This window comes from Pyrus communis, chromosome 12, assembly GCF_041283825.1.
Source record: "Pyrus communis isolate YQ-2024b chromosome 12, ASM4128382v1, whole genome shotgun sequence".
NCBI lineage: Eukaryota > Viridiplantae > Streptophyta > Magnoliopsida > Rosales > Rosaceae > Pyrus > Pyrus communis.
In genome coordinates, this window is record NC_142576.1 from 2,237,401 (window position 1) to 2,251,422 (window position 14,022).

At 41.4% G+C, this 14,022-nt stretch overlaps 1 protein-coding gene across 2 annotated transcripts; it reads left to right on the forward strand.

Moving 5' to 3' along the window:
• The first annotated feature begins 148 nt into the window (after positions 1-148).
• LOC137745683 (nucleoside hydrolase 3) lies at positions 149-11,485 on the forward strand. 2 transcript variants are annotated; one of them, XM_068485681.2, is made up of 12 exons: positions 149-577; positions 1,142-1,321; positions 1,442-1,552; positions 1,693-1,998; positions 2,071-2,247; positions 2,406-2,690; positions 2,801-2,923; positions 9,501-9,698; positions 9,908-10,161; positions 10,271-10,445; positions 10,538-10,840; positions 10,930-11,485. In XM_068485681.2, exons 1-12 carry the CDS (start codon positions 401-403, stop codon positions 11,338-11,340), a joined length of 2,700 nt encoding a protein of 899 aa, XP_068341782.2. In that variant the 5' UTR covers positions 149-400; the 3' UTR covers positions 11,341-11,485. The 2 variants fall into 2 exon arrangements, with proteins under 2 accessions (XP_068341782.2, XP_088537196.1); XM_088681070.1 differs by lacking the exons at positions 149-577; positions 1,142-1,321 and having other exon boundaries at positions 1,640-1,998.
• Positions 11,486-14,022: the final 2,537 nt, after the last annotated feature.

Consider the following 14,022-nt stretch of genomic DNA (forward strand, 5'->3'; position numbering starts at 1 on the left):
CACCTGGATTTCTAAGGATTTTAATAAATTATCTTAAAATCCTAATGGAATACATATTGAATTTCAGATAAACACTTAAAATCTTGATTAAATACTCCTAGATTCATTAAAAAATTAAAATCTCTAAAAATCCGAATTAATACATCGAGGATTTATGTTAATGTCAGAATAAAACGCCGTTCGTCAAACACTTGGCGGCCATGCACTCATCTGCGGCTTCCAAGCGAGTATATCAACGCGTAACGGTGAGTGCCATTAACCTGTGTTGACGAGTGATATCGGCTCATGCTGCAGCGCGTGTAGAGATTTACCAAGTGATCAGTTCATCCAACATTTGGTAAGTTGAACTCGCATCTTCCCCACTTGGAATTGGAACCCAGATATTACATTGAAGAGGACGATGATGGTGGGAAGAGCTGTTTGGATGCTGACTGTGATTGGATGGCTTGGAGTTGTGCAGCTAAACCCAGTGGAAGCTCATCCTCACCGGATTCTTGTCGATACAGATGTGAACGTTGACGATGTTCTTGCTTTATTTTATCTCTTGAAGCAAAACAAGACGGAATTCGACTTAAAGGTTCCATCTTTTTCTCCTCTTTTTTTTTTTTCCTTCAATTTTTTTCCTGCATTTCATCAATTTTTCGTCCTAGAAATGTTGTAAATATGATTCTTTTAGCTTCAGACAAAATCGGGGCAATTCACTGTAAACTGAATTTGATAATTCATGTTAAGTTGAAGATAATTATTGGGTTTGTTTGGAACTGGTTATGTAGGAAGCACTTTTGCTATAAGCGTTTTTGAATTTTGATAGAATTGCTTCTAAATTGAAAATATTATTACAAGTCCAAGTTTTCCCTGAAAAAGCAGTTGTAAGTACATGTGCTTATTCAGGAAGCACTTATAGGACCCATAAAGCACCTTTAACATTTTTATGCCAAGTGAAGTCATAAGCGTTTTTGGTTATCATAAAGTGATTTTATCCCGTCTAGAAACACCGCTAAAAGGATCCATAGTTAACAGCAGTAATAGTTGATTTCACTTTGGAAAAACTGTTGCTGGCCAAAGAAAGATCATGATGTGCCATTTTGTATGAACTATATGTCAATGGTGATAGATTGTAAGGTAATTGAGGTTTGTGCAGGCAATTACTGTTAATACAAATGGATGGAGTGATGCCGGGCACGCTGTTCATTATGTATATGACATTCTTTATTTGATGGATCGTGATGACATTCCGGTTGGTGTTGGAGGTGAAGGTGGTATTTTTCCAAATGATACAATCCAGCTTAATGTTGGAGGTTATCTTCCTATTATTGACCAGGTGTGTGTATAACCGAAAAGTGTTCAACTTCAACCAAACTAGTTTACCGATTATTTACGTTAACGGCTTGTTATAAGTTTGAATGTCACGGTCATACCAAACTTCGGATTTTGTTTACAGGGACCATCAACTGCAGGTGGCTGTAGATACAGACAATCAATACCACCGGGTCAAAGTGGTCGTCTAGATGTAAATACAAACTATGGCATGCGCAAGGGTTTACTTCCTAAGGTACCAAATTGTACCCTCATTTTGTTTTCCTGATTTAGTTTTCCAATTTAAAGTTTGTTGAGCTAGGCAATCATTATTTAAACTCAGGTACCGCCATATTATATCTGGCTACTATATATTCCTGTGTTCACAATGAACAGGGTAACAGAAAATATGTACCGCTTCAGCAACCTACGGCTCAACAAGTGATGAAAGATGCGATATCTGCAGGTCCCATCACAGTGTTTCTTATGGGTATTCAGACGAATTTTGCCATTTTTCTTATGACGAATCCTCATTTGAAGAAAAATATTAAGCATATATATGCCATGGGAGGTGCTGTGAGATCAACCTGCTCCGGAAATCCCACTTCAGTGCTGTGTGGTGACATTGGTAATCTATTTCGACCAGACAGCAATCCGTATGGAGAGTACAACATCTTTGGAGATCCTTTTGCTGCGTACACGGTAAATTGTTGTTTGATGGACATTCTATGCTAAGTTAAAGTACAAAATTGGTAAAGATTATAGACATATCAGGTATTGCATTCTGGCATTCCAGTCACGCTCGTTCCTCTGGATGCAACAAGAACAATTCCTCTAGATGAGCCTTTTTTCAAAGCATTTGAGGAGAAACAGGATACATATGAGGCACAATATTGCTTCCAGTCCTTGAAAATGGTTCGTGATACATGGTCGAATGATGAATTTTATAAGGTAGTTTCCTATGATATCTTATTCTTCTATGTATGAGCTAAAATTCTGCAATTATGCACTGATTCTTGAATCTTAATATTAAGATGAAGGTCAAATGCATAGTTTAGAGAGAGGTAGTTTCCTATGATATATTTCATAAGTTATTGACTATTTTGCAGGAATTTTGCTTGTGGGATCCTTTTATGGTTGGTGTAGCGTTATCTCAAATGCATAGTTTAGAGAGAGGTCACAGAGAAAATGAATTTGCCAAATTGGAGTACATGAACCTCACAGTGGTTACTTCAAACAGACCTTATGGAATATCAGACGGCTCAAACCCTCTCATTGATGGGCATTTGATCCCAAAGTTCGGTGTACAGAAGAATGGGGTGCATTGTGGTCATGTTCAGACGGGAATGGAAGACCCGTTTTGCCTCATCAAAGAGGGGAAAGGAAAATGTCAGGTATGCTTTCAGTTACTACACCAGTTTCTCTGTAATACGTTTATTGATTTCTTAATAACCCTACACCTTTTAATTGTAACAACTAACTGAAGTTTGGACAATGCTAATAGGATGGTTATACAAAGGAGACAACTGTTGCGGAAGCAGTTACCGTACTTGTTGCAACTGGAGCTAAGCGAGATCGTGATAGCAACAGCATTCGTGCCAAAGATTTCTATGGCAGTTTCTTGGATGTAAGTGTGAACACGAAAGATTCCTTGAAACAAGAAACCAGAATAACGTGTACAAAATAATATTTTTTGTGTTTATGATTTTGGGGTTACGATCTCTCTCAAATTTGGTCCTCTGATTCTATCTCCGTAAGATCTAGATTTGTTGATCCAAGGGCCGTCGAGGCTTGATCTTGGATGAACAGTTGTAAGTTTCTTCAAGGGCCTTCGGGGCTTGATCTTGAATGTTGATGGATGAGCGGATCTTCAAGGGCTTTTGGGCTTGATCTTGAAGAACGGTTGGTTTTCTTCAAGGGCCGTCGAGGCTTGATCTTGAATGAACAGTTGGTTTTCTTCAAGGGCTTTTGGGCTTGATCTTGAAGAATAGATGTGTGGATTTGTTTGTTGATCCAAGGACCGTCGGGGCTTGATCTTGGATGAACAGTTGTTGAACGGATCTTCAAGGGGCGTTGGGCTTGATCTTGAAGAATGGGTGTATGGGTTTGTTGAGGTTGTTGATCCAAAGGGCCGTTGGGGCTTGATCTTAGGATGAACGGATGATGAATGATGAACACTTTCTTCAAGGGGCCGTCGGGGCTTGATCTTGAGTTGGTGGGAGTTCTTCAAGGGCCGTTGGGGCTTGATCTTGAAGGAGGATTTGACGAAGAACGAAGAGTGCTTTCTTGATCCTTCGGAATTCTTGGGAATTTGGATGCTTGAGAGCTTTGGAGTTTCAAAGCTTCAAGGATTTGGGGAATTCTCTTTCAATTTGGGAGTAGAGAAATGTATTTGTGAATTCCTTGATGCTTGATACCTTGATGGAGAAGCCTATTTATAGGCTTTGAGAATGAATCACCACCACAAAATATTTTTTTCCTTTCCAAGCACCATTGCCTAATTTTCCCACTTAATGCAATATTGAAATTGAAGTGGTGTAACTTATGGCCTAATTTCCCACTTAATACCATTTTAAACTTGAAGTGGTCTAACTTATGGCCTAATTTCCCACTTAACACCATTTTAAACTTGAAATGTGTATGCTTTGTCATTGCCCAAATGAGAAAAACTTGCTTTGATCCGTAATGGATTGAAGTGTGCTTACCTTGTCATTGCCCAAATTGAGAAGAAAAACCTTGTTTAATCATCCAAGGGTATTTCTTCCTATTTTGTTGAGTCACATGCCATGTGTACAATTTGTACGACACGTGGCGTATGCCATGTATGCCTTGACATGTCAAAACTTTAATGCATTGGGTGAACATTTGTTTTACTGAAATTTCGATGTCTACAAATGCCCCCACTTCAAGGCGCGTCGTAGACATGTGCTTGTCACGTGTAGAAGATGCGTTTTGAAGTCCCTTAATGTAGATGTCAACCCAAGGGCCGTCGAGGCTTGATCTTGAATTGGGCTGGAAATTTCTTCAAGGGCCATTGAGGCTTGATCTTGAGTTTGACTGGAAGATTTTTTGGTTTCCTCCAATCGTTGATTTTCCACAAGCTTAGTCTTGAACTGGGCTGGAAATTTCTTCAAGGGCCATTGAGGCTTGATCTTGAGTTCGACTGGAAGATTTTCTGGTTTCCTCCAATCGTTGATTTTCCTTTGTGCTACTTTTGAACTGGGCAGCAGGAAATTTCTTCAAGGGCCATCGAGGCTTGATCATGAGTTCGACTGGAAGATTTTCTGGTTTCCTCCAATCGTTGATTTTCCTTTGTGCTACTCTTGAACTGGGCAGCAGGAAATTTCTTCAAGGGCCATCGAGGCTTGATCTTGAGTTCGACTGGAAGATTTTCTGGTTTCCTCCAATCGTTGATTTTCCTTTGTGCTACTCTTGAACTGGGCAGCAATATACAATATGAGTGGTTTCCCGGGCACAGGTGCCCCCAGGACAGGTGGACTTGACAAATATTTCTTTATGCTTTCAAAAGCATTATGGCATACTTTGTCCCATACGAATGGAACATCTTTTTTCATAAGGCGACTAAACGGTTGACAACGCCCTGCGAGGTTGGAGATGAAGCGTCTGATGAAGGCTAGCCGTCCTTGTAGACTTTTCAGCTCGTGCAGGTTTCTTGGCTCGGGCAGGCAATGAGCGTTTGGTGCTGTTTGCAGTTTCAGCTCGTGCAGGCAAGGAGCGTTTGGTGCCGTTTGCAGTTTCAGCTCGTGCAGGCAAGGAGCGTTTTGGTGCCGTTTGCAGTTTCAGCTCGTGCAGGCAAGGAGCGTTTTGGTGCCGTTTGCAGTTTCAGCTCGTGCAGGCAAGGAGCGTTTTGGTGCCGTTTGCAATTTCAGCTCGTGCAGGCAAGGAGCGTTTGGTGCCGTTTGCAGTTTCAGCTCGTGCAGGCAATGAGCGTTTTGGTGCCGTTTGCAGTTTCAGCTCGTGCAGGCAAGGATCGTTTGGTGCCGTTTGCAGTTTCAGCTCGTGCAGGCAAGGAGCGTTTTGGTGCCGTTTGCAGTTTCAGCTCGTGCAGGCAAGGAGCGTTTTGGTGCCGTTTGCAGTTTCAGCTCGTGCAGGCAAGGAGCGTTTTGGTGCCGTTTGCAGTTTCAGCTCGTGCAGGCAAGGAGCGTTTTGGTGTCACCTTTTAGGCTCGTGCGAACGAGGAGCTTGTGGTGTCGTTTGCAGTTTCAACTCGTGCAGACAAGGAGCTTTTGGTTGTCGCCTTTTAGGCTCGTGCGAACGAGGAGCTTTGGTTGTTGCCTTTTATGCTCATGCGGACCAGGAGCGTTGGTTGTCGCCTTTTAGGCTCGTGCGAACGAGGAGCATTGGTTGAATTTGTCAAACGATCTTAGAGAGGCATTCCTTGCAATCTTCATAGCAAGGAGTCTTGACCGAGTGATTGAAGAAGTCTTTGGGGAAGAAATCGCGCATTGTGATGGCAACGGACGATCTTTGTGTCATAACTTCCTCATCCTCAACACTTTCATGTAGCTTTGAAGGTTGACGGTAGCTGCTTTGCCCCCTTTTCGATTGGTGAACTTGTGGAGGAGACCTATGTTTCTTGTGCATTTTCTTTGGAGTGACATAAGTCCATCCTTCAACTTCACTTGACGTGACTGACATGGTTTTGGAGCATGCCCCCAGCGGTTGAGGTGAAGATTTTGAGTTCAAAGAGCCAGAAGTGACGGTGGTATAGTTTGACTTCACCACATCATTAAGATCTAGCTCGATGATCCCTTTCTGAGCTAACTTCATGATGAGATCTTTTAGCACAAAGCACTTTTCCGTCGGATGACCAATGAAGCGGTGGAATTTACAGTACCTTGGACTGTCAGTACGGTTCATCTCTTCCGGCCGTTTGCACTCAGGTAGGTCGATCACCTTTTTGTCAAGCAAGTCTTTCAACATGGCAACCACGTCAGAGTCGGGGAATGGATATGTCTTCTCCTCAAGCTCCTTCAAAGTGCGTCTACGTATCTCTTGATCACGAAAAGCTTCGGTTTGAATCGCCTTGCCTCGTGTATGGGTTTTGACTGGAGTTGTGTTGACCGTCATTGCTTCCTTGGTGGGTTTCCACGCAGCCTTATCCACCTTGGGCCCCAAAACTTTGTCATTCTTGTAGTCGGCGATCTGTTCTTTCTTCTCATGACGGGTGATGCTTAACTCCATATCATGGGCGCGGGTGGCTAACTCCTCAAATGTTCGTGGTTTAATGCCTTGAAGGATGTAGTGTAGTCCCCACTGCATGCCTTGAACGCACATCTCAATGGCAGAGATTTCAGAAAGCCGATCTTTACAATCCAGACTTAAGGAGCGCCATCTATTTATGTAGTTGATGACAGGTTCATCTCTCCACTGTTTCGTACTGGTCAGCTCTAGCATGCTTACAGTACGTCGAGTGCTGTAGAAACGGTTGAGGAATTCCCTTTCTAGCTGGTCCCAACTGTTGATAGACTCGGGTTCGAGGTCGGTGTACCAGTCAAAAGCGTTACTTTTCAGCGAACGTACGAACTGTTTGACAAGGTAATCTCCCTCTGTCCCAGCATTGTTGCAAGTTTCAATGAAATGGGCGACATGTTGCTTCGGGTTGCCTTTTCCATCGAACTGCATGAATTTTGGGGGCTGATAACCCCTTGGCATCTTCAAAGCATCAATCTTCTTGGAGTAAGACTTTGAGTACAGTACGGAGTCATGCGAGCTTCCTTCGTACTGTGTCTTAACAGTGCTTGCGATCATCTCCTGTAGCTGCTGGATAGAGAGAGATTCCATGAACGCCGTTGCTTGGTCTAGCTTCAGCTTCTCTTCGACTTTCTCCACTGGAGGCTCCTCTTCTTCGTCGACTTCTTTCTTTAATAGGCCAACATTTGGGTCGACTTTCACGTCGGGCAGCGCATCTAGTTGGTTGACAAGTGCGGCAATCTGCAAGTCCTTCTCTTCCACAGTCTGTGTAAGCTTTGCAATTGCTTCGTTCATTTGAGCCAGTTGTTCTTCAACAGAGGTGACGCCGATGGTCATGACTTGTGCAACCAATAAACATGACTTTCCTTCAGACATCCATAGTGCTGATGAAGAACCCCATTGGCCATTTTGGGGTGTCATCTTGTGTGCCTCAATAGCATGCTTTGGTGCCCCCATCAAGGTCAGGTGGATGACCGACTCGCGCCTTTGATGCTGCTCTTGCTTGCTTAGCAGTACCAACTTTGCAGCGGCATGTTGAGAAGTGGTTGTGGCACCAATGGATGCTCCATTTGCGGCGGAAGTGCTTATGCTTCTTCCCTTGGTGGTTGCAAGAACGGCTTGTCCCTTGCTTGATGCCATTGATTTTGGAGGTGTGCTTTGGTTGTTGTCAACTCCGTAACCATGCTCCTTCAACTTCTTTTGAGTTTTGGTGAGGTCACGATCTTTGTCGTTGACGGTGTTTGAAACCTTCTTTCCAAGATTTGAAGAGGAAGCAAAGTCATGCCTAGCCTTTGACATGAGTTCGTAGGCATTTGGGTTAAAGCCTTCTTCGGTCTTCTTAGTTGGAAGAGAGCTTGGTTTCACTTTGACGCCATGTTGCGCCTCCAGACGGTTGATGAGTCCGGCGGTTTGCAAGTTTTTCTCCTCTGCAGTCTTTAGCAGCCTTGCAATTGTTTCCTTCATCTGAACCAACTGTTTTTCAATGGAGGTAGTGCCGATAGTCATGACTTGTTCTTTGTTTGAAGCCATGGACTGTGCTTAAATATCTTGAACGGAGACAGAGATGAGAGGTAGAGATGGTCCCACCGGGCGTGCCAAATTTGTGAACACGAAAGATTCCTTGAAACAAGAAACCAGAATAACGTGTACAAAATAATATTTTTTGTGTTTATGATTTTGGGGTTACGATCTCTCTCAAATTTGGTCCTCTGATTCTATCTCCGTAAGATCTAGATTTGTTGATCCAAGGGCCGTCGAGGCTTGATCTTGGATGAACAGTTGTAAGTTTCTTCAAGGGCCTTCGGGGCTTGATCTTGAATGTTGATGGATGAGCGGATCTTCAAGGGCTTTTGGGCTTGATCTTGAAGAACGGTTGGTTTTCTTCAAGGGCCGTCGAGGCTTGATCTTGAATGAACAGTTGGTTTTCTTCAAGGGCTTTTGGGCTTGATCTTGAAGAATAGATGTGTGGATTTGTTTGTTGATCCAAGGACCGTCGGGGCTTGATCTTGGATGAACAGTTGTTGAACGGATCTTCAAGGGGCGTTGGGCTTGATCTTGAAGAATGGGTGTATGGGTTTGTTGAGGTTGTTGATCCAAAGGGCCGTTGGGGCTTGATCTTAGGATGAACGGATGATGAATGATGAACACTTTCTTCAAGGGGCCGTCGGGGCTTGATCTTGAGTTGGTGGGAGTTCTTCAAGGGCCGTTGGGGCTTGATCTTGAAGGAGGATTTGACGAAGAACGAAGAGTGCTTTCTTGATCCTTCGGAATTCTTGGGAATTTGGATGCTTGAGAGCTTTGGAGTTTCAAAGCTTCAAGGATTTGGGGAATTCTCTTTCAATTTGGGAGTAGAGAAATGTATTTGTGAATTCCTTGATGCTTGATACCTTGATGGAGAAGCCTATTTATAGGCTTTGAGAATGAATCACCACCACAAAATATTTTTTTCCTTTCCAAGCACCATTGCCTAATTTTCCCACTTAATGCAATATTGAAATTGAAGTGGTGTAACTTATGGCCTAATTTCCCACTTAATACCATTTTAAACTTGAAGTGGTCTAACTTATGGCCTAATTTCCCACTTAACACCATTTTAAACTTGAAATGTGTATGCTTTGTCATTGCCCAAATGAGAAAAACTTGCTTTGATCCGTAATGGATTGAAGTGTGCTTACCTTGTCATTGCCCAAATTGAGAAGAAAAACCTTGTTTAATCATCCAAGGGTATTTCTTCCTATTTTGTTGAGTCACATGCCATGTGTACAATTTGTACGACACGTGGCGTATGCCATGTATGCCTTGACATGTCAAAACTTTAATGCATTGGGTGAACATTTGTTTTACTGAAATTTCGATGTCTACAGTAAGTTTATGATTAAAATCTATCAATTTTAGGTCCTCTCCGGTATGACATACAAAAGTTTGTTGGGGAACTTTTTTCCCTTTGTACTTGATTCAGAATGATAACTTCATAATTGTGTCAAATGCAGGTTATAAATCGACATAAGAAAACTGGACGGCCGAATATTAGAACACAGCTTCCACTCCATGAGAGTGTACTTCGAAAACCAGATTTTGGAAAGAAATTGATGGGTAAAGCCCTCATATTTGATATGGATATGAGCGCTGGGGACTTCCTAGTTCTTCTATATCTCCTAAAATTACCTGTGGAACGGGTCAACCTGAAGGTACGATACTGCCTTTGTAAGCTTTGTGAGGTTTGGTGCAGCAGATGCACTAATACAAATGAATAGCCTAACTAAGTACCTTTGTAGGGTGGCATGCTAGCAATTACAAATTTTGAATAGTATATGTTGTGACTTTGCTACTAGCTTCCGGATTCGACATACATGCCTTTGAGGATATAGCTCTTACTAATACAAAATGATGTTTCCAGGGAATACTAGTTAGTGCTAATGGGTGGGCAACCGCCGCAACCATAGACGTTGTTTATGACATACTGCATATGATGGGCCGTGATGATATTCCTGTTGGTCTTGGAAATGTATTTGCAGTTGGTCAATCTTATTCATCTTTCTCTTCTCTCGGAGACTGCACATATATCAGTTCCATTCCTCAGGGTAGTGGTGGTTCCTTGGACTCTGACACGCTCTATGGATTTGCTCGTGCCTTACCTCGTAGTCCTAGGAGGTAGCACTGTCTATTTAAACTAGTAGACATCTAGTTGCAATGATGTTGTATATGAATCTATGCGCAAGATAGGCAGATTTATTACATGGCTTCTTTATGTCTATCTCAGATACGGATTCGCAACCAAGGAATTCCCCGGACTCGGACAGCCAACTGCACTAGATGTTTGGAAGTCCATTGTAAAATCACTCGATCCAGGATCCAAGATTACTTTGTTGACCAATGGACCTTTGACAAATTTAGCCGAAATTATTCATTCTAAGAACTCAGACTCAGTGGTCGAGGTAAATGTCATCGCTTTGGAAACTTAAGCCTGAATTTGTATGTCATGCCTTTATATTGGATTGACATTTTCATTGTTATGATTTCCCTGCAGGATGTATATATTGTTGGGGGACACATTCACCATGATAACGAGCAAGGGAATCTGTTCACTATTCCTTCAAACAAATATGCGGAATTCAACATGTTTCTTGACCCTCTGGCTGCAAAAGCAGTTTTTGATTCGAAACTGAACATAACATTGATTCCATTTGGGATACAGAAGCAAGTCAGTTCCTTCCAGAATATTCTTGATAAATTAAAGCTAACAGATACGACTCCTGAAGCTGTATTTGCCCGGCATCTGCTTTCGAGGCTATGGAAACTGAAACAGAAGCATCATAGATACCGTCACATGGTAAACTTCCACACACTCAGCTATATATCTAATGCATGACACTTTGTTGATGAACTTACGTTGTTTCAGTTCTGTCACTACTTTCACAGGATACATTTCTAGGGGAAATCCTTGGTGCCGTAATCTTGGGTAGCAGTCATCCTCAACTAAACCCAACCTTTAAGTTTACGCCTCTCAAGGTGGTGGCTGAGGGAGATGTATCAGTAATCGGGCAGCTACTCGTTGATAAACATCAGTCAAAGATGGTGAAGATACTGAGCAGTGTAAATCCTGAGGCATATCATGAAGAATTTGCTAACATGTTAGGTGAACAAAAGCAGTCTGCTGTCGTAGCAAGCTTTGTAGAGGAAAATATGGTTATCGGGTGCCCAGGACCAAGTCGTGGATCCGGATTCTCTCTGGATCTTTCTATGGGGAGCCTGCAGACCACATCATCGCGGCCGTTGATTCATAGTAATGATAATTTATTCTTCTGCCCGGCAGATGATGCTTTTGGTTGACAATTATCATGTATTTAGTTGCATTGTCAATCATGTGCTCTTCTTCCATTTTTGGGTGTAATTTTATCCTCATCACAATCAATTTTTGGAAGAAACACAACTCTGTAATTTTTAACTATCGAATAAAAATTTGCTTTCCATAGAATCTTCGTTTTTTTTTTTTTTTGAAGATGCTTTTTCGAATGAGCCAAGCCACTAGGAGGAAACTAAAAGAGTTTCGCGTTATGAACTTTTGCACACTTATAGGATTCCAACTTCAAATAAACCCAATCACCAGCATCAAATTTTCATTATATCTAAATGGCGAGATAATTCTATCTTTGGATTTTATTTGTACAAGTATTTCACATTTACAATGAAATTTTTTAAATGTATGTGCGTAGTTCAAGTTTTCGCCCTATTCACTAGGAGTTAGAATAGTAAGCAGGCAAACTGTAGCTACTACTTGAAGAGACACGAATCACATACCTTTCTGACAAACCGGATTAATTAAGAAGGGCTAGATCGACATCTCAGCTAAGGCGGCATTCATGGATGGTCCGACGAGATATTATTACAGTGAGGGATGACAATACTTAACAATGATGTGTCGGAAAAGTGCTCTGGATGCTTACTGTAATCGGATGTTTTTTGAGATCTGATAAACCCCGTCGAAGCTCAAACTCGCCGGATTCTTGACGATACAGAGGTGGATGCAGACGATGTTCTTGCTCTCTTATATCTCTTGAAGCAAAACATGACGGAATTCGACTTGACGGTGTTCTTTTTTTATTTCCTTTGAGTAACATCTGTATTATTTGTAGCTATTGTTTAACTGGAGCATTACTCAAATTTTGCTGCAGGCAATTACTGTAAATGCAAATGGATGGAGTGACGCCGGGTACACTGTAAATTATGCGTACGACATTCTTTCTGTGATGGATCGCAACGACATTCATGTTGGTGTTGGAGGTGAAGGTGGCATTTTGCCTAATGGAATCAGTTGTGGAGCCAGTATGAGGTCATTAGTTGTCCATGACCTCAACAACTTCAAAAATCTATGTATATTTATATGTTTATTGTATTTGACCGTATCTTCCTCCTCCTACTTCTTTTTATTAACATCCCTGTCTTCCTTTTCTCTGTTCTTGTGTGCATCAAATACTTTATGAAATGACTCAGTTGACAAGCTTGACAATCTTCGACATTACTCTATAGTTTCGTGTAGCCACTCTTGACAAGCCTATTCATATCATAGTAGTTGTTGACATAAGTCTTCAGCAGATCTTGGCAAGAATCGACATATTCTTAGTAGATCCTCGACGAAATGGTCCAATAAAGTTTTTTTGGTTGAAATCATGATTCTATTATTTCAAAATCCTGGCTCCGCCACTGAATTAAACCATCCTTCCAAATTGGGGGATCTCTTCCTATTATTGACCAGGTTTGTGTGTGTTTAGTTGAGAAGTGATCAATCACATTCATACAAGGGTTGCATTTGATTGCAGGGGGAGTCCACAGCCGGCTGTTGCAGATACAAGCAGACAGTGCCGCCAGGCCAACATGGTCACCCGGTTGGAAAAAAAGTATTTCCAATGGAAGATTTTTTTACGACCACTGATGAACTTTTTTTTTCAATTTTTTTTTTCGACGATAGAATACCTTTTTGACATCATTTGATCCTCAGTAATAACATTCGTTTTGTAATGAATGAGCATGATGTTTGGTGACATGAAACCTCGTCGGCAACAATTATAACTTGTTTGCTGCAAAACCTCATTGGCAACAGTTTTACCCGTTTGAATTTTGCCCTCTACTCAATATTTCTTGGCTTTGCCATTGGATATCGCATATGAAAAAGAACCAAAAAAAAGGTGTTGCAGAGCTCTCTGCAGTCCAATCCAAAGGTCCAAAATGCTATTTGTGGAAATACTTTGGAATTTTCCATTGGGGGTGTCGGTCCGGACCGGGGATTGTTCCACAGCTTTTCCAACCCGCCCGCCTTGTTTCGGATTTATAAAATTGGGCAACCCCTACAATATCCCCATCGCTGAATACCCCCCATAGCATTTTGGAATTCTGAAATATAAATTTAAAATTGGCAAAACAATTATGCTCATCTTATGCAGCACATGGTTGACCAAAAAAAAAAAAATATATATATATATATGCCATCCACCCTTAAACAAAAGATCACGGGATCCATGCATGCAGTATTCTTTGTGTATAATAACCGCTGTTCTATTTACCATATTTTTAATTAAGGACATTTTTATTTTTATTTTTTTTAAAATTCAGCTATAGTTTAAGGAAATTGTTTTTGCATATTACCTTTAATTTTTTTTTTTTTTTTTGTACAATTTTAGACTGAACAATTCAAAGTAAAATCAAGAGTAAGGCGGAAATAGTGCGCTCAGCCTGCCAAATTCTTGTTTTTTCTTCTATTCTTTTGGTGAGATATTTCGTCAAATGCTTAGTGGGCATGTAGTCATCTACTGAGCGACGTTGCACAGCTTCCAAGTGAGTCTATTGACGCGTAATGTTGACGAGTGATGTTGGCTCATGTTGTAGTGTGTCTCGAGATTTGCTTAGTGATCAGTTCACCATCCTCAAGAAGTGGTAATGTTTATCACCTTATTTATTATTTATAAAATGAGTTTAAATTTTAAAATTTGTGTTTATCCGTTACACAGATTTCAAAAT